The sequence below is a fragment of the Jaculus jaculus genome, chromosome 13 (assembly GCF_020740685.1).
Source record: "Jaculus jaculus isolate mJacJac1 chromosome 13, mJacJac1.mat.Y.cur, whole genome shotgun sequence".
NCBI lineage: Eukaryota > Metazoa > Chordata > Mammalia > Rodentia > Dipodidae > Jaculus > Jaculus jaculus.
The window spans coordinates 18,948,201-18,972,176 of record NC_059114.1 but is presented as its reverse complement, the minus strand read 5'-3'; the positions used below and the strand labels follow the sequence as shown (position 1 = coordinate 18,972,176).

At 45.9% G+C, this 23,976-nt stretch overlaps 1 protein-coding gene across 1 annotated transcript in view; it reads left to right on the top strand.

The window, feature by feature from the left end:
- Positions 1-13,867: 13,867 nt before the first annotated feature.
- The window catches only part of Fbxw8 (F-box and WD repeat domain containing 8), a 120,975-nt gene continuing 110,866 nt past the window's right edge, over positions 13,868-23,976 (top strand). Inside the window, exon 1 of the mRNA XM_045132304.1 lies at positions 13,868-14,293. Coding sequence (XP_044988239.1) covers positions 13,958-14,293 — 336 coding nt within the window. The 5' untranslated portion in view covers positions 13,868-13,957. The remainder of the gene's footprint in view (positions 14,294-23,976) is intronic.

The following is a 23,976-nucleotide window of genomic DNA, read 5'->3' as shown; positions in this document are numbered from 1 at the left end:
AGATGAAGTTTTTCAGGACTGTGAGTAGCCTAGCTGGAGGGGTGGAATTGGAACTCCAGACTTGTTGCTGGTTAGAATTATTGGACTGGAGACTTGTCACTGACTAGAGTTGTTGGACTTGGAACTACAGAGTTTGATGTTTGCCCTGTTTAAATCTTGTATTGGTTAAATATTTCTTTGCTATGCCCAGTGCCATCTTTTGCAGTGTGAATGTTTATTCTGTGCCATTATGGGCGTTTTGGGAATTTTTTGGTATTATGGCTCAGTTCAAAGATCTCAGACTATGGGGAATGTTTGAACATCATTAGGATTGATAAAAAAAAAAAAAACTATGGGAACTTTTTAAGTTGGACTGAATGCATTACATTTTACATCATATATGGTTATCAGTTTATGGGGACCAGGGGTGTAATGTGGTGGTTTGATTCAGGTGTCCCCCATAAACTTAGGTTTTCTGAATGCTAGGTTCCCAGCTGATGGAGATTTGGGAATTAATGCCTTTTGGAGGCAGTGTATTGTTGGGGGTGGGATTATGGGTGCTATAGCCAGTTTCCCCTGCCAGTGTTTGGCACACTCTCCTGTTCCTGTTGTCTACCTGATGTTGGCCAGGAGGTGATGTCCACCCTCTGCTCATGCTGCCGTTTTCCCCTGCCATTGTGGAGCTTTCCCCTTGAGTCTGTAAGCCAAAATAAACCCTTTTCTCCCAAAAGCTGCTCTTGGTTGGGTGCTTTTTTCCAGCAATGCGAATCTGACTGCACCACACTCCAAGGAACTTTTGTGGTGTGCTGGTTCTGGGGCCACACTCCAGACTCTCTGTCCTGCTGGGGATTTGAACCCAAAGAGAGAAGATGGGCAGGGATGTATCTTGCAGAGATGGTTCCTGAGCCCCTAACCTGGGGCTTGGCATTCTGTGGTTCTCTTTGTTTGACTCTGGGAGCCATCCTCTAAGTTCAGTTCCTTTTTGTTTAAGCTAGCAACACTTGAGTGTCTGTAGATTGCAGCCAAAGAGCCAGCTTCCAGCAGGGGGGCCTGTGGAACCCCAGACTCTCAGAGCACTCATTCAACACAGCCTCCACCTGCCAAGACCCTATTCGTGTAGATTCCTCTCCTTTCCCTCCCTCTTCCCTTCTTGTTCTCTTTCCTTTCTCCTTCCCTCCCTTTCTTTACCCCTCTTCCTTTCTTTCTCATTTTGTTCCCTCCTTCCTTCCTTCCCTTTCTGTCTCTCTCACTCTTTCCCTTCCTTCCTTCCTTCTTCCTTCCTTCTTTCCTTTCTTCTTCCTCCTCCCTTCCTTCCTTCCCTTTCTGTCTCTCTCACTCTTTCCCTTCCTTCCTTCCTTCCTTCTTTCCTTTCTTCTTCCTTCCTCCCTTCCCTGTCTGTCTCTCTCACTCTTTTCCATCCATCCATCCTTCTTTACTTCCTTCCCTTTCTGTCTTTCTCACTCTTTCCCTTCCTTCCTTCCTTCTTTCCTTTCTTCTTCCTCCTCCCTTCCCTTTCTGTCTCTCTCACTCTTTTCCATCCATCCATCCATCCATCCATCCATCCATCCATCCTTCCTTCCTTCCTTCCTTCCTTCCTTCCCTTTCTGTGTCTCTCACCCTTTCCCTTCCTTCCATCTTTTCTTTCCTTCTTTCTTTCTTCCTTCCTTCTTTCTGGCCTCACTCTGTAGCACAGGCTGGCCTCAAACTCACAGTCCTCCAGCTTCAGCCTCCCAAGCACTAGAATCACAGGCATGCCCCATTATGCCTGGCTTAATTATTTTTACTACAAAAGCACACTTTGTACAAAAAGCACACTTTGTTGGCAGCAAGCATTGAAAAGCAGCTGCCATGTGGTGCCCACAGGACTCAATAAGCACCACAGAGGCCAACAATCTGAGAAAGCCACGGCGCAGCTTCTGCCGCAGGTAGCCTCACCGAGCACACAAGGTTCATGCAGGACGTCTTTAGAGAGATGTGTGGCTTTGTCCTTTATAAGTGGCACACTTGGAGCTGCCCAAGGTCTCCAAAGACAAACGTGTCTTCAAGTCCATCATGGAAAGGGACATATCTGTGTTTTGAAAGTAAATAACAGGAGCTGAACCACAAAGATCCTGACCCCCAGGACTGAGCTCCTCTCACTTCTGTGCATATGAAAACCTTTACAGGGAAAAAAAAAAAAAGCACGGCATTTTCTTTAGGTCTTGCTATAGTGGCTAGCATTGTGCTTGGGCAACCAGACAGTCTTGACTGTAAGCTATACAGAGTATCTCTTGCTTTGTGCCCCAAGGTATCTATCTGTACTGTTTTGTTAGGAAGCATCCATGGGCACCCATTTCCTTTTTTTTTTTTTGGTTTTTCAAGGTAGATTCTCTGGACCTGGAATTAACTATGTAGTCTCAGGGTGGCCTCAAATTCTCGGCGATCCTCCTACCTCTGCCTCCCCAGTGCTGGGATTAAAGGCATGCGCCACCACACCCAGCCCATTTTTTTAAATTTATTTATTTATTTGAGAGAAGGAGAGAGAGAGAATGGGCATGCCAGGGCCTCCAGCCAGTGCATATGAACTCCAGACGCATGTACCACCTCGTGCATCTGGTTTATGTGGGTCCTGGGGAATCGGGCCTGGGTCCTTTGGCTTCGCAGGCAAGCGCCTTAACTGCTAAGCCATCCCTCCAGCCCTCCCATTTACTTAAAAAAATTTTATTTATTTATTTGAGAGAGAGAGGCAGGGAGAGAGAGAGAGAGAATGGGTACACCAGAGTCTCTAGGCACTGCATACAAACTCCAGATGCATGTGCCACCTTGTACATATGGCTTACATGTGTCCTGGGGAATCGAATCTAGGTCCTTTGGCTTTGCATGCAAGTGCCTTAATGGCTGAGCCATCTCTCCAGCCCCATTTACTTTTGCTCAGGCAAATGGAAGGTTGTTGAGACCCCTGGCTTAAGCTTCCTCAGTGAGGGATGAGGGTCTGTGGATAAATGCTCCTCTCTTCAGGATCTAATCTGCTGGAGGACATTTTTGAGGTGGGTTCTTCAAGGCTCCTTAAATAATCCAGTGAGATGGAGCCCAAAACACTCACAGTAGGACCAACTCCAGAATGATCTTAAAGAATCCAGTGGGGGCTGGAGAGATGGCTTAGTGGTTAAGGCATTTGCCTGTGAAGCCAAAGGACCTTGGTTCAATTCCCCAGAACCCATGTAAGCCAGATGCACAAAGTGGTACATGTGTCTGGAGTTCATTTACAGTGGCTGAAGGCCCCGGCATGCCCATTCTCTCTCATGTTCTTTCTCTGTCTTCTCTCTCTCTCTCTCTCTCTCTGTGTGTGTGTGTGTGTGTGTGTGTGTATGTGTGTGTATCTGCCTCTTTCTACCTCTCAAATAAATAAATTAAATGAAAAATTAAAAAAAAAGAATACAGTGGATAGAGCCCAAAACACCCACAGCAGGACCAACCTCAGCATGGTCTTTGGGGTGGGGGCTGGGAGGAGTGCTTGCCTAGTTTGCACAAATACCTGAGTCCCATCCCTGGCACCGCATAAGTTGGACCTAACAGTAAATGTCTATAATCCCAGCATTGGGAGTTAGAAGGAGGAAGATCAGAAGTTCAAAGACATGTTCAGCTCACAGAGAGTTTGAGTCTGGCCTGGGCTAGAGACCCTGTCTTAAAGGAAGAAAAATCCAAAGAGGAGGAGGGGGAGGGAGGTCCTTGGGTTAGTTGTCAATACTTTTCCTTTTACCCTTCTTTGCATGAACTCCTGTTTCTTGCAGTTACTCTTGCAACTAGGCTAAACTAACTGCAAGGCTGAGGCTGTGTTTTCTGGGCGTTAGCTGTAGAAAACCACACATAGAAAACACCCAGAACCGGATGTGGTGGTACATGCCTGTAAGACCAGCATTCAGGAGACTGAGGCAGGGGATTACCATGAGTTCAAAGCTAGCCTGGGCTACAGAGTGAAACCCTATCTCAAAAATAAGTCAATCAGGGCTGGAGAAATGGCTCGGCAGCAAAAGGTGCTTGCTTGCAAGGCCTGACAGCCTGGGTTCATCTCTCCAGTACCCATGTAAAAGCAGATGCACAAAGTGGCACTTGTAACTGGTGGTCATTCGCAGTGGCAAGAGGCTCTGATGCACCCATTCTCTCTCTCTCCCTCTATCTGTCTTTCTCCCTGTGTCTGTCGCTCTCAAATAAATAAATAAAAAATGAACAAAAAATATTTAAAAAAATAAAATAAAACACATACACTTAGAAAAACACCGTGGGGGTCACCATATATCGCTATGTTTTGAGTGTGGCCCCAAGGTTTCCTGTGCAAAGACATAATCCCCAGTGTGAGGTAATAAGAGAGTGGACACATCACTGACTATAGCGTTTAGAAATGGGGGGCTTTGGAAAGGTCATTAGGATTAAGGTCATTAGGTGAAGCCTCCGTGATCGGATCCTGGCAGCTAAATAAGAAAGAAGCCAGAAGAGATGTACAGAGATGCACAAGCCCCTGTCTCTTGCCATGTGACGCTCTTGTAATCTTGAGACTCTGCCAGCAAGATGCCCACCACCATGTCAGTCTTTCACTCTCGGACCTCCAGAACAATGAGGCAATATAAACTTCTTTTTATTCTTTAAAATTTACCTGGACTATGGTAGTGTGTTGTTAACAATGTATGAGCTCTTTTTTTTTTTTTTTTTGAAGTAGGGTCTCACTCTGGCTCAGGCTGACCTGGAATTCACTATGTAGTCTCAGGGTGGCCTCGAACTCACGGCGATCCTCCTACCTCTGCCTCCTGAGTGCTGGGATTAAAGGCGTGCACCACCATGCCCGGCTATGAGTTCTTTTTTGCATAGCAGTGATAGAATGCCCAACAGAGCAACTTGAGGGAAGAAAGAATTATTTGGTCTCACGGGTTTGGTCCTTCATGACAGAGAAGACAAGGTAGAACAGCTCAGCTCACGGCAGTGGCAGACATATGGCGGAAGCTGTTCATGTCACAGTTGACCAGGAAGAGGAGAACCAGGCAGCACCCAGTGACTGCATTTGAGCTTCAAAAACCAATCCCTAGCCGGGTGTGGCAGCACACACCTTTAATCCCAGCGCTTGGGAGGCAGAGGTAGGAGGATCACCATGAGTTTGAGGCCAGCCTGAGACTACCTAGTGAATTTCAGGTCAGCCTGGGCTACAGCGAGACCCTACCTCGAAAAAACAAAAAACAAACAACAACCAAGAATCCCACACACACACACAGCATTACCACCATCCCTAATGACCTGTTTCTATTGGTTGGATCCTCACTTAAACCTTCCAATATAATGCCACCATCTGGGGGATGAGTGCTCAAAACCCAAAGCCTGTAGGGTATGATGGTGCATGTTTTTAATTCCAGCATTTAGGAAGTAGAGGTAGGAGGATCATTGTGAATTCAAGACCAGTTTGGGATTACAGAGTGCATTCCAGGTCAGTCTGAGCTAGAGTGAGTCCTACCTCGAAAAAAACTAAAAAAAAAAATCACAACACAAGCCTGTGAATCTCAGATCATAGCAGCAACAGAACAGATTTGTACACATATATTTGGTATGCATCCTGGCTTTTTTTCCCTCCAACTTGCAATATTGTGAAAATTTGATTAAATTTTCATCTCTAAGATGATATTTTTGAAAAATATTTTATTTATTTATGACAGAGAAAGAGAGAAGAGGAGGAGAGAGGGGGGAGAGAGGCAGAGGCAGATAGAGTGTGAGAGAGAAAGGGTGCCCCAGGGGCCTCTGGCAGAGGCATGTGCCACCTTGTGCATCTGGCTTTATGTGAGTACTGGGGAATAAAACCCGAGTCCTGGGCTGGCTTAGAGGTTAGGTTATTTGCCTGCAAAACCAAAGGACCCAGGTTCAATTCCCCAGGACCCACGTTAGCTAGAAGCACAAGGGGGTGCATGCGTCTAGATTTGTCAGCAGTGGCTGGAGGCCCTGGAGCACATTCTTTCTCTCTCTTTATCTATCAAATAAATAAATAAAAATAATATATTTTTTAAAAACCCGAGTCCTTAGTCTTTGCAGGCAAGCGCCTTTACCAACTGAGCAATCTGTCCAGCCCTCTCAGATGGTATTAGATAGTTTCATAGCATTTTATCCACAGCACTCATTCATTGTATATTAAGTAGCTACCATGGCCCAGGTTCTGTTTTGGGTGCTGAAAATGAATGAGCAAGACCAGGCCTCTCATGGATCGGCCGTTACATTAGGATCTCTCTTACATTCCAGTGTCCTATTTGTGTCTACTTAGATTGCTTCCAATGTTCAGTACTGAAAACAATGCTGAAAGTGGATTCTAAACTCACTCTGTGTTCTTTTTAATGATGTATGCAATGTTCTTCCTTTAAGATGAATTCTTAGCCATGGAACATGGCTGAAAGGCATCACGGTAATGCATGAGGGTGTTGGGATTTCCACCCAAACCAGTCTGTCTGACCGAGGAGCCCAGGCTGTTCATAATCATGCTGTTAATATCACTATGGTGAAAAAATTCGCGGCCGAGGAAGCCACTCTGTTCCTAACTAGCTTAGACATATGGGCTGAGTGACTTAATGAATAACTGATTAGGTCTAGAGTATAAAAATATATTCGGGGCTCCGTGGATGAAGCACTTGCCACACAAGCATGGGGACTGGATTTTGGATCCCCAGCACTCATATAAATGCTGGGTGGGCTTGGCAGCCTGCCTGTAACCCCAACACTCAGAAGGAGGAGATTGGAGTCCCAGGGAACACTGGCTAGCTCAACTAGCCTAATGAGTAAGCCATGGGTTCAAATGAGAGACCCCATCCAAATAAGGTGGAAAGTGTTACAGGGATACATCCAACACCAACCTCTGGCTTCCACATGCATGTGTGTACCCGCACACACATGTGCCCACATGTGCACCACACACATATACAGGCAAAAAGAAAAAAAAAAGATTTGAATCCCGTCTGCAAAGAACCAGCTGTGTGGTTTTGGACAAATTGCTCAGATTTTTATACTTCAGTTTCCTCATCTGTAGAGGGTCATTATTCCTTCAGTAAATAGGTGCTAGCTTCAACACTAAGAGTCCATAGCCCGGAAGGGAAGGAAGTGGTGAAATTTTTCCACAAATATCAAATGATTAATTGGGAGAGACTCTCCAGTGGAACTGCCTGCAACTGGTGCAGCGAGCTCCAGAGACGCAGCTTCCGTGAGCTGTCCTCTGTGCTGAGGCGGGCTTTCTGGTGATGCCGCTATGGGGGGGGGGTCATCAGCCAGGATGGGATGAGAATTCTCATGGTGAAGCTGCCTTTCAGCCACCTAGTGCTCCTGTAAGTAACCCCCTCACCCTGTCCTGTAAGTAACCCAAATAAACTCATTGGTGCACCAAAAAAAAAAAAAAGACAAAATATACATCTGTGCTATGATGAGAAGTGTACGATGCTGGGAAGATGAATGGCAGGAAGACTTGGGACAGGGAGATTAAGGGCGTTGTGGATTGAGATGTAAAGGATGTGCAGGTGTTTGCCAGGTGAGATGGGGAGAAATGTCCCTGTGGAGGAAAGGGCAGGTGGAAGGAACTGTAAAGATGGAATGCCCTCCACCACTTTCTTTTCTACCTTACTGCCTTTAAAAAAAAGTATTTTTAATTTATTTGAGAGAGAAAGAGAGAGAGAGAGAGAGGGAGAAGAGAGGGGGAGAAAATGGGTGCACCAGGGCCTCTAACCACTGAAAACGAATTCCAGACACATGCGCTACCATGTGCATCTGACTAACATGGGACCTAGAGAATCGAACCTGGGTCCTTAGGCATTGCAGGCAAGCATCTTAAGTGCTAAGCCATCTCTCCAGCCCCTCACTGCCTTGTAATTCCTTCCAGAATCTCTCGTGGTTGCTTATCTGCTGCCGCTTATCTCCTCGTCTAAATGACATTTTCTTCCAAAGGCCAATTTGTCCATTTTCCGCTCTGCCAATTACTTTATTACTTGGCATTATTATTGTTTTTCTTTTAAAAATACTTTCATGTATTTGGGAAAGACAGCAAGAGAGATAGATAGATGGAGGGAGGGAGGAAAGGAGAGAGAGAGTTAGTTTGAGACTGTGTGGTCACCCCAGGACTTCTAGCCACAGCAAAAAGAATTCCACATCCAGGCACCATTTTGTGTATCCAACTTTAAGTGGATCTTGGGAAATCAAACCAGTACCAGCAGGCTTTGCAAGCAAGCGCCTTTAACTTCAGAGCCATCTCCCCAGCCCTATTTGTTATTTTTCTGCATACACCTCCCCACAGAGTGGGGCTTTCACATCACTTGTTTAACATCTCCCTTTCTACCTGAATGTTAAGATTTAGAAAGGGCTGGACTTCCTGTTAAGATGGTGGCGTAGATACCACATCAAAGCAGCCTAGGGGGGAAAAAAGACCCAAAAAACTCAGCAAAATACACACTTTTACTAAAAAGTGAGGTGTATAGGAAATTAAAATGGCAGAAGAGATCCATAGCATCAAAAGCGGCCCCGGCAGGTCCACCGCACACCAGAAAGCCGCCAGGCTCAGCTCGAGCCAAAGGAAAAGCCAGGTGCGGGGAGCTTCCACTCACACAGGAGCTCTCCGCAATTCACGAAACATGAAGGGAGAGCAGCAGTGAACAACAGAGGAGCAGATCACAAGGTAGAAGAACATGTGGAACAGTGAGAGATCTACAGCAGCTGTGGCTCCCTCCCCTCCCCCACCGCCTCTGCCCAGCTCCAGTGAACAAAGCAGCGGTCCCGGGACCCAACCACACCAACTTGAGCCAACAGCGGGAACCAAGCAGGAGCAGAGTCCGGCAGCAATAACAGCGGCTCCAGCACCAGCAACAGTGGCCCCAGCAGCGGTGGATCCAGTAGCAGCAGCTTCAGCCGAAGCAGTGGCAGATCCAGCAGCAGCAGCTTCAGTGGCAGCAGCAGTGGTGGATCCAGCAGCAGCAGCTTCAGCAGCAGTGGCAACAGACCCAGCAGTGGAAGCTTCAGCAACAGCAGTAGCAGTTCCAGCAGCGGGGGTGCTGATCTGCAGGGCCACAGTTGCCAGGCTCGGTTTGCCCTGCAGGAAAATCCAGTGCCCAGCTCCAGAAATCAGAACAGCAGCCCGACGACCCAGGCAGCAACTTGACTGAGACCAAAATCATCCAAGGTAACTGGGATTGCACCAGGGAAGGGTCTCACTTGGTCACAAGCTGACTTGGATCCCTCAACAGACCAGAAATCTTAACCTCTTTGTTGATAGAGGATCTGGTTGTTATAATAACTACTCTTGCATAAATACTCAGTGCTGTTTTTGATTGAATGTGTAGTGTTTAGTTAAATTTTAGAATCTACCTGTATTTTATTCCACTCAGCCTACTTGAATACTCCCATAGCAGGGAAACAACCCCTAGGAACACCTTTATAGATACTCTGAGAGTCTTAAGAGCCACACCTAACACCTTAAGCTCCTACCCTGAAGATATATAACATCAAATCAATTAATACAGCTAAGAATGCCCAGCTAGCTAGAAAATCCAAGCATTAACTTAATCCAAGATGCAAAAATATATACATTATAACACAAGAAACACTAAAAAGCAAGATGATATAAATCCACCTAAAAGTATTAATGCTTCAGTAATGACCTCCAGTGAGAATGAGTTAGAGAAAATGCCTGAGAAAGATTTCAAAAGAATGATTTGTAAATATGTTCAAAGAAGTCAAAGAACAAATCAAAGGAGTGAAAGAGGAACTCAAAGAGGAAATCAAAGGAATCAAAGAAGACGCAGGACACCAATTTCATGAAATAAAGAAGGCAATACAAGACATAAATAAGGAAATAGAAATAATAAAGAAAAACCAGTCAGAATTACTAGCAATGAAGAATACAGTTAATGAAATAAAAAACTCTGTAGAAAATCTCACCAGTAGAATGGATGAAGGAGAGGACAGAATATTTAAGCTAGAAGACCACGTGGCAGATCAAATACAGTCCAACAAAGAGAAAGACAAACTTATAGAAAAGTATGAGTGGGAATTTCAATATATTCGGGACACTATGAAAAGATCCAATATAAGAATTCAGGGCATAGTAGAAGGAGAAGAATTCCACTCCAAAGGCATAATAGGTGTCTTCAACAAAATTAAAAAAATTAAAATTAATTTTTAATTTTTAATTTTTAAAATTAATTAATTAAAAAAAATTAGAAGAAAATTTCCCCCAAATTGGGAAAGAGGTGCCAATGCAGATACAGGAAGCCTTTAGAACCCCAGCTGGACAAAACCTGGAAAGAACCTCTCCTCGCCATATTATAATCAAACTTCCAAACACACAAACCAAAGAAAAAATATTGAAAGCAGGTAGAGAGAAAAATCGAGTTACCTACAAAGGCAAGCCCATCAGGATCACAGCAGATTATTCAACACAATCTTTAAAAGCCAGAAGGGCTTGGAGTGATATATTCCAAGTTCTGAAAGATAACAACTGTCAACCAAGGTTACTTTATCCTGCAAAGCTATCCATCCAAATAGAGGGAGAAATAAGGACATTCCATGACAAAAGCAGGTTAAAGGAGTATTTGAAGACAAAAGCAGCTCTACAGAAAATACTTGATAGAACCCTCCATGCTGAAGAAAAGGAAAAGCACACATATAAGGAACCTAGAAAAAACAAGCAATACTCGAATACTAGTTAACACAAGAGAGCAAAGGTAGAACCAGGACCACACACACAAAAAAAGGCAAACATAAATACACACCTTTCAATAATATCTCTTAATACCAACAGCCTCAATGCCCCAACCAAAACATAGGTTTGCAGACTGGACTAAAAAGCAGGATCCTACAATTTGTTGTCTCCAAGAAACTCACCTTTCTACAAAGGATAGACATTATCTTAGGGTGAAAGGTTGGAAAATGGTGTTCCAAGCAAATGGGCCTAGAAAACAAGCAGGGGTTGCTATCCTAATATCTGACAAGGTAGACTTCAGTCCAATGTTAGTTAAGAAAGATAAGGAAGGTCACTTTATATTGATTAAGGGCACACTCCAACAGGAGGACATTATAATCCTAAACATATATGCACCTAACATGGGGGCTCCCAAATTCATCAAACAAACACTATTAGAACTAAGGTCACAGATAATGCCAAACACAGTGGTGGTGGGTGACTTTAACACCCCACTCTCATCAATTGACAGGTCATCCTGATTTTAACCTATACTACAGAGCCATAGTAACAAAAACAGTGTGGTACTGGCACAAAAACAGACATGTAGATCAGTGGAACAGAATAGAGGACCCAGATGTAAGTCCAGGTAGCTATAGCCACCTGATATTTGATAAAAATGCCAAAAATACTCATTGCCTCTTCAGCAAATGGTGTTGGGAAAACTGGATATATATATTTGTAGAAGAATGAAAATAGATTCTTCTTTCTCTCCATGCACAAGAATTAAGTCCAAATGGATTAAAGACCTTAACATCAGACCTGAAACTCTGAAACTCTGCTAGAAAAAAAAGTAGAGGAAACCCTTCAACATATTGGTCTTGGCAAACACTTTCTGAATACAACCCCAAATGCTCAGGCAATAAAACCACAGATTAATCATTGGGACCTCATGAAATTACAAAGATTTTGCACTGCAAAGGACACAGTGAAAAAAGCAAAGAGGCAACCTACAGAATGGGGAAAAATCTTCGCCAGCTATATATCTGATAGAGGACTAATATCTAGGATATACAAAGGACTCAAAAAGTTAAATAATAAGGAATCAAACAAGCCAATAAAAAAATCGGCTATGGAGCTAAATAGAGCATTCTCAAAGAAAGAAATACGAATGGCGTATAAGCATCTAAAAAATGTTCTACGTCACTAGTCATCAGGGAAATGCAGATTAAAACTACATTGAGATTCCATCTCACTCCTGTCAGATTGGCCACCATCATGAAAACAAATGATCATAAATGTTGGCGGAGATGTGGAAAAAGAGGAACCCTTCTACACTGCTGGTGGGAATGCAATCTGGTCCAGCCATTGTGGAAATCAGTGTGGAGGTTCCTAAAACAGCTAAAGATTGATCTACCATATGACCCAGCTATAGCACTCCTAGGCATATATCCTAAGGACTGATCTCATTTTCTTAGAAGTACATGCTCAACCATGTTTATTGCTGCTCAATTTATAATAGCTGGGAAATGGAACCAGCCTAGATGTCCCTCAACTGATGAGTGGATAATGAAGATATGGCACATTTATACAATGGAGTTCTATTCAGCAGAAAAGAAAAATGAAGTTATTAAATTTGCAGAAAAATGGATGGATCTGGAAAAGATTATACTAAGTGAGGTAACCCAGGCCCAGAAAGCCAAGTGCCACATGTTCTCCCTCATATGTGGATCCTAGCTACAGATGATTGAGCTTCTGCGTGAGAAGGAAAATACTTAGTAGCAGAGGCCAGTAAGTTAAAAAGGAGATATAAAGGGAAGAGAAAGGAAGGGAGGAGGGTACTTAATTGGTTGATATTGTATATATGTAAGTAGAATGAGTGAGATGGGGAGGTAATATGATGGAGAATGGAATTTGAAAGTGGAAAGTGGGGGGGGGGAGGGAGTTACCATGGGATTTTTTTTTATAATCATGGAAAATGTTAATAAAAATAAAAAAAAGGGTGGGTCAGGTATGGTGGCACATGCCGTTAATCCCAGCACTCAGGAGGCAGAGAGGTAGGAGGATCTTGTGAGATTGAGGCCACCCTAAGACTACATAGTGAATTCCAGGTCTGCCTGGGCTACAGTGAGACCGTACCTTGAAACACCCACAAAATGATAGATAAAAAGCTGAGAAGAGGTCGGCTAGAATGTTAAAAAGGGGGGGGCTGCTGGAAAGCTTGCTTAGCTGTTAAGGCGCTTTCCTGCAAAGCCTGACTACCGGAGTTTGATTCCCCAGTACCCACATAAAGTCAGATACACAAAGTGACATATGAGTCTGAAGTTGGTTAGCAGCAGTTGGAGGCCCTTCCATGCCCATTGTCTCTCTCCGTGAAAGTAATACATATATACGTATTATATATATTTTTTAAAAAGAAAAAAATGTTAATAAAAATTGTGAAAAGAAAAAAAAATGAATAAAATGTAAAAAAAAAAAAAAGATTTAAGCGGGGCATGGTGGCGGATGCCTATAATCCCAGCACTTGGGAAGCAGAGGTAGGAGGATCGCCGTGAGTTCGAGGCCACCCTGAGACTCCATAGTGAATTTCAGGTCAGCCTGGGCTAGAGCAAAACCTTACCTCGAAAAACCAAAAAAAAAAAAAAAAAAAAAAAGATTAAGAAAGGGACAAAAGTGTGCGTGTTTGGTGATACATTCTCAACGTCTGGCCTGACATGGTGGCGCACGCCTTTATTCCCGGCGTTCTGGAGTCAGAGGTAGGAGGATCGCTGTGAGTTCGAGGCCAGCCTGAGATGACATAGTAAATTCCAGGTCAGCTTGGGCTAGAGTGAAACCCTACCTCGAACAAAACAAAACCAAACAAAACCAAATTCTCAACGTCTGACATAGTAGACCAAAGCTGTCTTTCTCTCCATATATATAAATATATATATATCTGTCTGTCTGTCTGTCTGTCTCTCTCTCTCTCTCTCTCTATATATATATATATATATTTATTTATTTATAGATAGATAGATATAGATAAGCTAATATATAGATATCGATGAGATGAAGAAGTGCCTGGTGCAGTTCCAGCTTGGGAAAAGCCCTAAGCAGTAAAGGTGAGCTGCTGGGCACCGGACCCCAGCGCTCTGGGACACGGGGAGGGGGCGTGGCCAGGGGCACGTCCTCCCACCCGGAACCTAAGAGCCGCGCTCCGGGGTGATTTCCGGCCGCGGCGGCGGACCCTTCCCGCGGACGGACTGTCCCGTGGCACCTGGCTGGGCAGCGGAGACTAGGGAGGCCCCCGCGGCGGCGACGAGGACGACGGCGACGATTAGCATGGACGACCACAGCCTAGAGGAGTTCCGTCGGCGCTGGCAGGAGGAGCTGGCGCAGGCCCAGGCGCTGAGGAGGCGGCGGCGGCCCGAGGCTGCGGAGCGGCGTCCGCGGCGGCCGGAAGTGGCCTTGGGACGCGGCGAGCAGGCCTCGGGGTACCTGGCGCTGGCGCAGGGCCTCCTGGAGGGCGCGGGGCGGCCCCCGGTGACGGCGGCGGCGGCGGCGGGGCGGGCCAGCCGGGCCGAGAGGCAGGAGGCGGCCAGTCGTTCCCGCTCCCCTCCGGTCCGCGAGGGCGCCTGGGGCGCGGAGCCGCTGGTGGACCAGCTCATCCGGGACCTGGTGAGTGGCCACCATCGTCGTCGTCGTCTCCCCGCGGCCCCCCACCATCCCCACCGCCCCGCCGAGGCCCTTACCTGGAGTTGGACGATAACTTTTCACTCCGCGTCTCCCGAGTTCCTGCATGCACAGGGTGCTGTCTCAACCCGGCGCTGTGTGCAACCCCCGGATCTGACCTGTTGGGGGTGTTTACGTAGGTGGGCGTGCGCGGGATACTGTGCATGCCATGGTTAAGAGGGGGTCGTTGGCTAGCATCCTGCTAGGCACAGGACCAATAAAAAACAAACAAACAAACAAACAAACAAACAAAAAAACGAAGTCAGTCTTAAGTCTGACCAGTCCTGTGCTAGAAACTCCTGTAAACTTGAAACAAAGGTTGGAGATTTCGATTTAGAGGGGAGGGCCCAGGAAATAGAAATGAATGTTCACCTTTCTCTCTGTCTCTCTCTGTCTCTCTCTCTCTCTCTCTCTCTGTGTGTGTGTGTGTGTGTGTGTGTGTGTGTACTGTGACTGCTGCTTAATTTTACTAGCTGCATGTATTCAGAAAATAAACAAATGAATAAGAGCCGGGCATGGTTGGTGCATGCCTGTAATCCCAGCACTTGGAAGGCTGAAGTAGGAGAATCACAAGAGTTCGAGGCCAGCTTGAGACTGCAGAGTGAATTCCAGGTCAGCCTGGGCTAGCGCAAGACCCTACCTAAAAAAAAAAAAAAAAAAAAAAACAACAACAAAAAACCAGATCAACAACAACAAAGACGAAGGGGAGGAAGAATCCTTTGAGCAGTGTCTTTAAGATGGTGGTTCCTGTCTTTTGTGTCCTTTGGATAAAAGCTGGAAGCCTCTTGTCCTTGCATAGTGCCCCTTCACCAAGTTAGGAGAATCAAGACCCTGTTAGAAATTACAAAAGGACCGCCTTATGCTTCAGTGGTTTTATTTAAGTTAGGCTCAAAGAAAACTTTTATAGCTTTCCATTTGGGAATAATTCTGTAGGTAGACTTGTTTCAAGAAATAATGGGTAATTTAAGGTGTACTTTCATTAAGATCACATTATTAATATTACTATTTTTTTTTCTGTTTTTGGATGTAGAGTTTTGTTCTAGCCCAGGTTGACCTGAAATTCACTATGTAATGTCAGACTGGCCTTGAACTCACAGCGACGATCCTCTTACCTCTGCCTCCTGAGTGCTGGGATTAAAGGCATGCGCCACCATGCCCAGCACATTAATAGTTTTCAAACCAAGTACCTGGGTCTTAGGTGCTGCCTGGATGCTAAAGCAACAATTCTGAGTTCAGTGTTAACTCTTTGTACATTTGTAAAAGAGAAGATTCGAAGATATTGTCTGCATTTTGCTCAGCTGGCAAATTATGGGGATTGCATTTAGATTTTTGCAAAAAGTTGAGTTGGCTTCACTTCAGGTCTCCTTGATTCTCCCCACACCTGCTGGATCAGTTGCCAGGGGAGGGAGCTCCACACCATATGGGTGGACAAAATCAAGCAAGTTGGAGATACTGTTCTCTACTGTACAACTTCAGTTGGAGCCTGCATCCTGATTAACAAGACTTTCCATTCCTAACACTCAGGCATTGATCTCAAAACAGTAAATCAGGTGTCTTCAGAAGGAAGGTTCTGTGGGCATGGTAGCGCACACCTTTAATTGCAGCACTTGGGAGGCAGAGGTAGGAGGATGGTTGTGAGTTTGAGGCCAGCCTGAGACTAGATAGTGAATTCCAGGTCAACCTGGGCTAGAGTGAAACCCTACCTTGAAAGTCCCCCCCTCCCAAAAAAAAGGAAGGGTCTGCCTTGGGGGAAGAGCCAGGCCCTAACAGAATCTTAAATTTCAGTCCCTGCACTCAAGAAGCTGAGGTAGGAAGATCCCTGTGAGTTCAAGGACAGCTTGGGGCTACAGAGTGAGTTCCAGGTCAGCCTGGACTAGAGTAAGACCAACAAAATCCTACATTTCCTGTGCAGCTGGGAAAAGCCTGCCGTGTCACACTGGAATGTGCACTGCGGGCTCCTCGGCCCTTTCACAGTCGCTGTGTTTGGTACTGCTGGATCTCCTGGGAACAGTATCCAACCATGGCATGCCTCTAATTAAACAAACAAACTTTTCAATCATCAATAACAGTGCTTTAAATAAAGCAGTAGCAATTCATTATACACTTGCCATCTCCTTGGTGCTTCTTTTTATTTGTGAGTTTGTTGGTGTTTCTTTCCAGACTGGGTTTTTGCCATCCTGCCTCTCCTTCCTGATTAAGGCATGCTCTTGGTGCTGTCTAAACTCTTTAGTCAGACATTATCTTCAGTGCTCCTGGCTGCCCCTTCCAGTGGCCATTTTCAATCCTTCTTGGGTAGTTATGTCTTAGAAAAGTAATTTGCTTTTGGGTAGCTAAGTCTTAGAAAAGTAATTTGCTTTTTAGGGGACAGTAAGCCCGTTCAGTATCTTTAGTCTGAGAAGTGAAGCTTGGATTTCTGTGGTCAGTGTGTGTGATCCCCAGAGCCCATGGGTCACATAGGTAATGCAGTGAGTGAAGTAAGGCAGCTGTTGTGTATTTGATCACAGTTTATCATGTGTTTCCTTGTGAATCTTCCAGACTCACTGTACTTTTATTTATTTGTTATTTTGGTTTGTCGAGGTCAGGTCTTGCTCTAGTCCAGCCTGACCTGCATTCACTCTGTATTGTCAGGGTGGCCTTGAAACTCATGACGATACTACTACCTCTGCCTCCCAAGCGCTGGGATTAAAGGTGTGTGGCACCACACCCAGCCCAGACTCAGTATACTTTGTGATGATTTGTTTATAGTGAAAACCATATTAAGCATGTTAGAATCATTTTTTTTTTTTAAATTCCAACTGTTCAGTTTTATTCAAATGATGTTAGGGGTGGTGAGATGGCTCAGTGATAAAACATTTGCCATACAAGCATGGGTCCCTAGAACCCACATTCAAACAAACTGGGCACTGTTGTAGGCATCTGTAATGCCAGCACACCTAGGACAAGAAGAAAGGTAGACACAGGAGAATCCACCAGAAGCTGTGGCCAGTTAGCCAGGTGAACAGAGATCCTGCCTCAAGTGAGGTGGAAAGTGAGGACCAACACCTGGATGTTGTCATCTGACCTTCCACATGCATACAGTGACGCTGTGTGTCCATACTCATTGACGTGAGCACACACTCGCCAGGAGAAACAAAGTTCACCTGTTGTCTGAACAGAACACTTTGCTGTGCCTGGTGTGCTCACTGTCAACAATATACCACGTTCATGGAGGAAGTCTTTGTTGCCTGATACGAGAGCTGTGAGAGCTTTCACCAGTGGAACATCGTCTAAAAGCACTTACTCACACTTTGAAGTGTGCAGATTGTAACTGCACAGCTGTATTCATTTTCAAGAGTGCACAGGAACAACACAAGCAGCCCTCAGATCCCAGTTCCTGTCTGTCAGAACTTCCCTCCCTCGTGTTCTAATCTACCCCGAGGAGCCACTTGCCTCATTGCAGACACCACAGTTTTGAACCACATCTGTGTGAAGTTCCACAGCACTTCTCTTGTGTCTGGGTTCTTGGGTAGGACACTGTGTGTGAGAAATTGATGCTGCATTTTATTCATTTGTGCTGTTGTTGATGGATGGTTGTGTGTATGTGTTTGTTATATGTGGGTGCCATGGTGCATGTTGGGCAGTTGGGACAACCTTGATGTGGATCCTTCTACCTTGTTTGAAGCCAGATCTCTCATTGTTCACGATGCGTTCTCCAGGATTATTTGACACTGAGCTCCCTGGGAATTCTCCTGTGTCTGCCTTCCATTTCTGTGTAGACATGCTGGGGTTTACAGACACCCTCCACAGCCACTGGCTTTACATGGGCTCTGCAGATCCAAGCTCACACTAGTGTGGCCAGTATTTTATCCACTGAGCCGTCTCCCCAGACTTAGGTGCTTTTATTTATTTTTTTTAAAAAAAAAAAAAAAGAGAGAAAGAAACAGAGAGAGAATTGGCATGCCAGGGTCTCACCCACTGCAGTCGAACTCGAGATGCTTGCACTACCTAGTGGGCATGTGTGATCTTGCGCTTGCCTCCCCTTTGTGCTTCTGGCTTATGTGGGATCTGGAGAGTCAAACATGGGTCCCTAGGCTTTGCAGGCAAGCGCCTTAACCACTAAGCCATTTCTCCATCCCTTGGGTTTTTTTTAAACCAGTTTATTTGCCCAGTTTGGGGCCATTAGGAGTAGTGCTGCTGTGAACAGTTTACACATCTTGTTGGGATTTATGTACATGTTTTCTCAGCTTTTCCTCCATTAGTAGAATTGTGGGTCATGAGTGCCAGCCTTGGTGTAAGTAGCATCAGTTTTCCAAAGAACTTATACTATCTTCTCACTTTAGATATGACTTGAGAATGTGGATTGTAGTATTTCACTGTCTTCTTTACCACAAAACAACACCCAACTGAGACAGCACAAAGTGACTGAATTGCTCCCTGCGGGGTGAGATGATAGACAGTGACAGGCTGGAAGAATACTTCATGGCTGGGCTGCCCATGCCAGCTGGTTGTTGCCATCTAAGAATGTGGTCTTAGTGGGGAAAGTTCTTTAGATGTGTGTGTGTGTGTGTGTGTGTGTGTGTGTGTGTGTGTGTGTACATGCGTGTGCATGTGTGTATGTGAGTGTCATGTGGTCTCTGTGTTCCATGTATGCATGAGCCCATGTGGCACCCCGTATGCTCACATGTAGTAAGGTGCACAGACGCAGTGGCCAAAGGGGAATGTCAGGTGTCCCCTTCCATCACTTTCTGCCTGATCCTACTTGAGCCAGTCACTTCCTGATCTCAGAGCTTACCATTTTTTAAATTTTTTAATTAATTAATTAATTAATTTGTGTGTGTGTATGAGAGAGAGAGAGGGAGAGAGAGAGGAAGGGAGGGAGAGAGGAAGGGAGGGAGGGAGAATGGGCTCACCCAGGGCCTCTAGCCACTGCAAACAAACTCCTCATACATGCACTACCTTGTACATCTGGCTTACAAGGGTACTGGGGAATCAAACCTGGGTTCTTGGGCTTCACAGAAAAGTGTCTTAACCACTAAGCCATCTCTCCTGCCTGCCATTTTTTTTGTGAGCCCCAGTGATTCTTGGGTTTCCCTACAAGACTGGGGTTACAGATGCACCCAGCTATGCCCAGCTGTTTATGTGGGTTCTGGGGATCAAACTTGAACTGTCCCAGGCCTCCTTTGGCCCTCCCTCATGCTTGCACAGGAAGTGCCCTTAACCACGGAGCCATCTGTCTAGCACTTTAGGTTGATTTTTAAAATTGGAAATATGTAATTCTTTGTGGGGTCTCGGTTATTGCATAAAAATCATACAGAAGCATGGTTTAAAACAATCCCATTTACTTAGTGTGCTGTTCTACAGGAAGGGTAGTATGGGCCGAGTGTGGACAGTCCAGGTCCACATGCACCTGAGGGCAGTATCGGCCGAGTGTGGACAGTCCAGGGTCACATGCATCTGAGGGCAGAATGGGCCGAGTGTGGACAGTCCAGGGTCACATGCATCTGAGGGTAGAATGGGCCGAGTGTGGACAGTCCAGGGTCACATGCATCTGAGGGCAGTATGGGCCGAGTGTGGACAGTCCAGGTCCACGTGCACCTGATGGTAGTGTGGGCCAAGTGTGGACAGTCCAGGTCCACGTGCACCTGATGGTAGTGTGGGCCGGGTGTGGACAGTCCAGGTCCACGTGCACCTGATGGTAGTGTGGGCCGAGTGCAGTTCTTGGGTTTACATGCACCTGAGGGTGGTTGGTGCTCACCCAGGCAGCTCTGCTTCTTGGGCTTGGCTGGCTGCATGGTGACTCTCTCATTCTGTCTCTCACTTTCTCTGTCTGCTTTGTGAATCTCATCTCCCATAAATGATCAACTAAGTGCTGGCCCTTCTCAGAGTCACAAGGTCAGGCCTCAGTGCCCTGGACTAGCTCCCCCACCTGCTGTTCTAGGTTATGCGTTGTGTTTCCATGCCTTCTCCCCCTCAGCATGGGCACTAGTTCCAGAGTGGCCGCGTCCAAGGAAAGAATGGCTTTGCTGCATATGGGAGCCGTGGCTTCAGGGCCATGCTGCTGCCGGAACTGAGACAGACAAGGACAGCTGAAGTTGAAAGTTAGCACTGCCCTCTCTGGAGCCTGCTCTTCCCTTAGGAGACTTTTTTTTCCCCCTTAGGAGACTTTTAATCATAGCACTTAAAAGCCTCGCTTGGGGTGGTGCCTTGGGAATACCTAAATGGGCGCTTGGTAGCGTTGGGTTAAGCCAGTGGAAGAAAGGGCACACTGCTAGTCAGAACTGCAGAGGCAGTGGGTACTTTCTGTCTCTTTTTCATCCCCTCCCAAACTGGGCTTCCAGGGGCACAGTGGTGCCATACAAGGGTCACGGCAAATATGTTTCTTTAGCTTGGTGGTTGTGAGCATCAGGTGCTTGGGTCCCCTGTTTGTTTAGGTGATGTATCAGGTCTCCAGGTCACAGAGCAGCAAGCACCCAGACACCCACTGGAGACCTGACTCAAGATGGAAGCGCAGGAGGCACTGCATCGTGTAACAGGCCGCCTCCCCTCTGTGGGCCTTGGCCACTGCTGCAGGCTGTCTCCACTTGATGAAACTTCAGCCTTAGATTCTGTCTGCTTCGTGTTGTGGTTGAGCATGGTATCTGCTTCCTGCTTTAGTTCAAGTCCTGACTGATACTGGGTCGTGTGAGCCAATTACAAGTTGAGATTGTCCAGACTGTGTCCAGTGCCCACGCCTGCTCATCTAGCCTATCCATTCTTACTGTTCAGCTAGGGGTGGGGAGTCAGCCGCAGACAGTGTGGACTCTGCCTCTGTCCTCTGAGGGCCTCTTGATTCCTGGAGCTGAAAGAATGTTCATATTGGGGGAAGGTCTGCCCTGGTTGGGGGTCTGGGCTCTGGAGTTCAGACCCAGACCCTGCACTGAGTAGGCAGTTACCTCCTGGCGTGGTAAATTCATGCATTGGCTTAGCTGCAATGAGCCCCCTTCTTCTACCTTCCTGTTAAAGTCCAGCTTAAATTTCACTGCTATGTTAACTCTCCCTGATCTTTATAGCTTGAATGTTTCCCCTTCCCTAATTGAAGCCTTCTTGTTAGTCTCCTTCATTTTTCAAATGTGTGGGTTTTTTTAAATTTTATTTTATTTTTTGCTGGGCATTGTTGCACATGCCTTTAAGAGAGAGAGAGGAGAATTGGAGCACCAGGGCCTCCAGCCCTGCAGTCAAACTGTGCCACCTTGGGTGTATTTGCGGCCTTATGTGTGTGTGTCTTACTCATGAGATCTAGATAGTTGAACATGGGTCTTTAGGCTTTGCAAAAAGTGCCTAAATCTCTAAGCCATCTTTCCAGCCCTCAAATATGTTTTTGAAAATATTTATTCATTTGCAAGCAGAGAGAGAAAGAGAGACAGAAAGAAAGGGTATACCAGGGTCTCCAGCTGCTACAAACAAACTCCAGATGCATGCATCACTTTGTGCATCTGACTTTTTGTGGGTACTGGGGAATTGAACCTGGTTGTTAGGCTTTGCAGGCAAGTACCTTAACCACTGAGCCATCCCTCCAGCCCTGTTTTCAAATGTGTCTAATGAATTAGCAGGCCTCTGCTTGGGTGCATATGGAATGATCTGTGTATATGTACCAAAAGAACTTGTCACATGTTCACTGGAAAGTTGTGCATGAAGCAGGGTGGGCTTCATTCACTCCTTCACTCCACAGTGCTCAGTAAGTGACTTCCCAGTACCAGGCACTGTTCTGGGCTTTGAGGACATAGCAGCGAACAAGACAAAAACTGTGCCTTTTTCTAACCTACACTCTGGCACAGACAGTGGACTGGTAACTGCCAGGTAATAAATGCAATGGAGAAAAAGCCAACAGAGGGAATGGGGTGTGCTGTGTCAGAGTAAGGACTCTATTTTCCGTAGTGCTGTCCTGTAAAGCTTTTCTTGGAAGGTCACATTTCACAGAAGACTCAAAGGAGGGACGTGAGCAAGCCTGCAGAGGCGTGGGGGCTGCGGGCCCGGGCCTTGCAGGGGCGCAGATGAGTAGCCCCACAGGGTCAGAAGGACCCTGTGCTTGACTTCATTCTTAAACTTCCTGATTTGTTTTTAGAATACATTTAAGATTTTTATTTTTACTTATTTATTTATTAGAGGCGGGGGGGGGGGTTGAATGGGAGTGCCAGGGCCTCTAGCCACTGCAAATGAGCTCCAGATGCATGTGCTACCATGTACATCTGGCTTATGTGGGACCTGGAGAATTGAACTGGGTCCTTAGGCTCTACAGGCATGTGCCTTAGCCACTAAGCCATCTCTCTAGCCCTCCTAATTTTTTTTCTTGTGTGTGTGTGTGTTTTTACATGCGTTTGGGTGCATGTGTGGGTGTGAAGGCCAGAAGTTGATGGCAAGTATCTTGTTCAATTGCCCTCTACCTTATTTACCGACCCAGGCTTCTCATTTGAACCCAGAGCTTCCCAACTTGGCTAATCGAGCTAGTCAGCTTACCTAAGGATCCCCTCCCTCTCTGGGTCCCCAGAGCACTGGGATTATAGGTGCCCAGCACATCTATCGGGCATTTACATGGGTGCTAGATATCTGAACTCAGGCCCTCATACTTGATGGCAAATGCTTTACTGACACCCATCTCTCTGGACCTTGAATCCTTTTTTATTTTTTTAAAAAATACTTTATTTATTTATAAGTAGAGAGAAGAGAGAGAGAACGGGTGTTCCAGGGCCTCTAGCCATTGCAAACAAACTCCACATACATGTGCCCCTTTTGTGCATCTGGCTTTATGTGAGTACTGGGGAATTGAACTCAAGTTGTAAGGTTTTACAGGCAAGTGCCTTTAGTGCTGAGCCATTTCTCCAGCCCCCTACATCCTTTTTGATTTAAGAACCCCACACATTTGTTTTTGCACTTGTTATTTTAAGGTCTGATCTCACACTAGCTCAGGCTGGTCTGGACTCTGTAGTCTCAGTCTGGCCTCAAACTCACAGTGATCCTACCACCTCCATTTCCCGTGTGCTGGGATTAAAGTTGTGTGCCACCACAGTTGGCTATCACCAGCTTTGATTGTGAAATTATTCTTGTAACATCTGGGACTCTTGACCAAACACATGCACATCCATAGATTGTAAGCTTCGGGGACTGAGGCTTCTGACAGCATCTCCTCTCTTCTGTCCTTGCTCTGTCTCAAGGCTCTGACCCCAGTGTAGACTCAGGTCTAGTCTGTCCTGTTTTGCTTCACACTGTCTTCCTTTACTGTCTCTTCCAGCCTCCTGGGACCCCCCCCCCCCAAGCCCCCTAGTTGTTTAGATTAGTCTTTTCTGCTCCCTTTTTTTTTTTGGCATAGTCCTCAGGAAAGACATACTAGTAGGTAATGAATGAGAATGTGTCTCAAAGTTACAGAGCCTGTTCTTTTTTAGAAAAAATATTTTAATTTATTTATTTGAGAAAAGAGAGAAGCAGATGTGTATGTATGTATATGATGTATATATGGAGAGAATGGGTGCACCAGGGCCTCTAGCCACTGAAAACATCCTTCAGACGCATGCGCCTCCTTGTGCATCTAGCTTTACATGGGTACTAGGGGATCAAACTCTAGTCCTTAGGCTTTGCAGGCAAACACCATAACCACGGAGCCATCTCTCCAGCCCTCT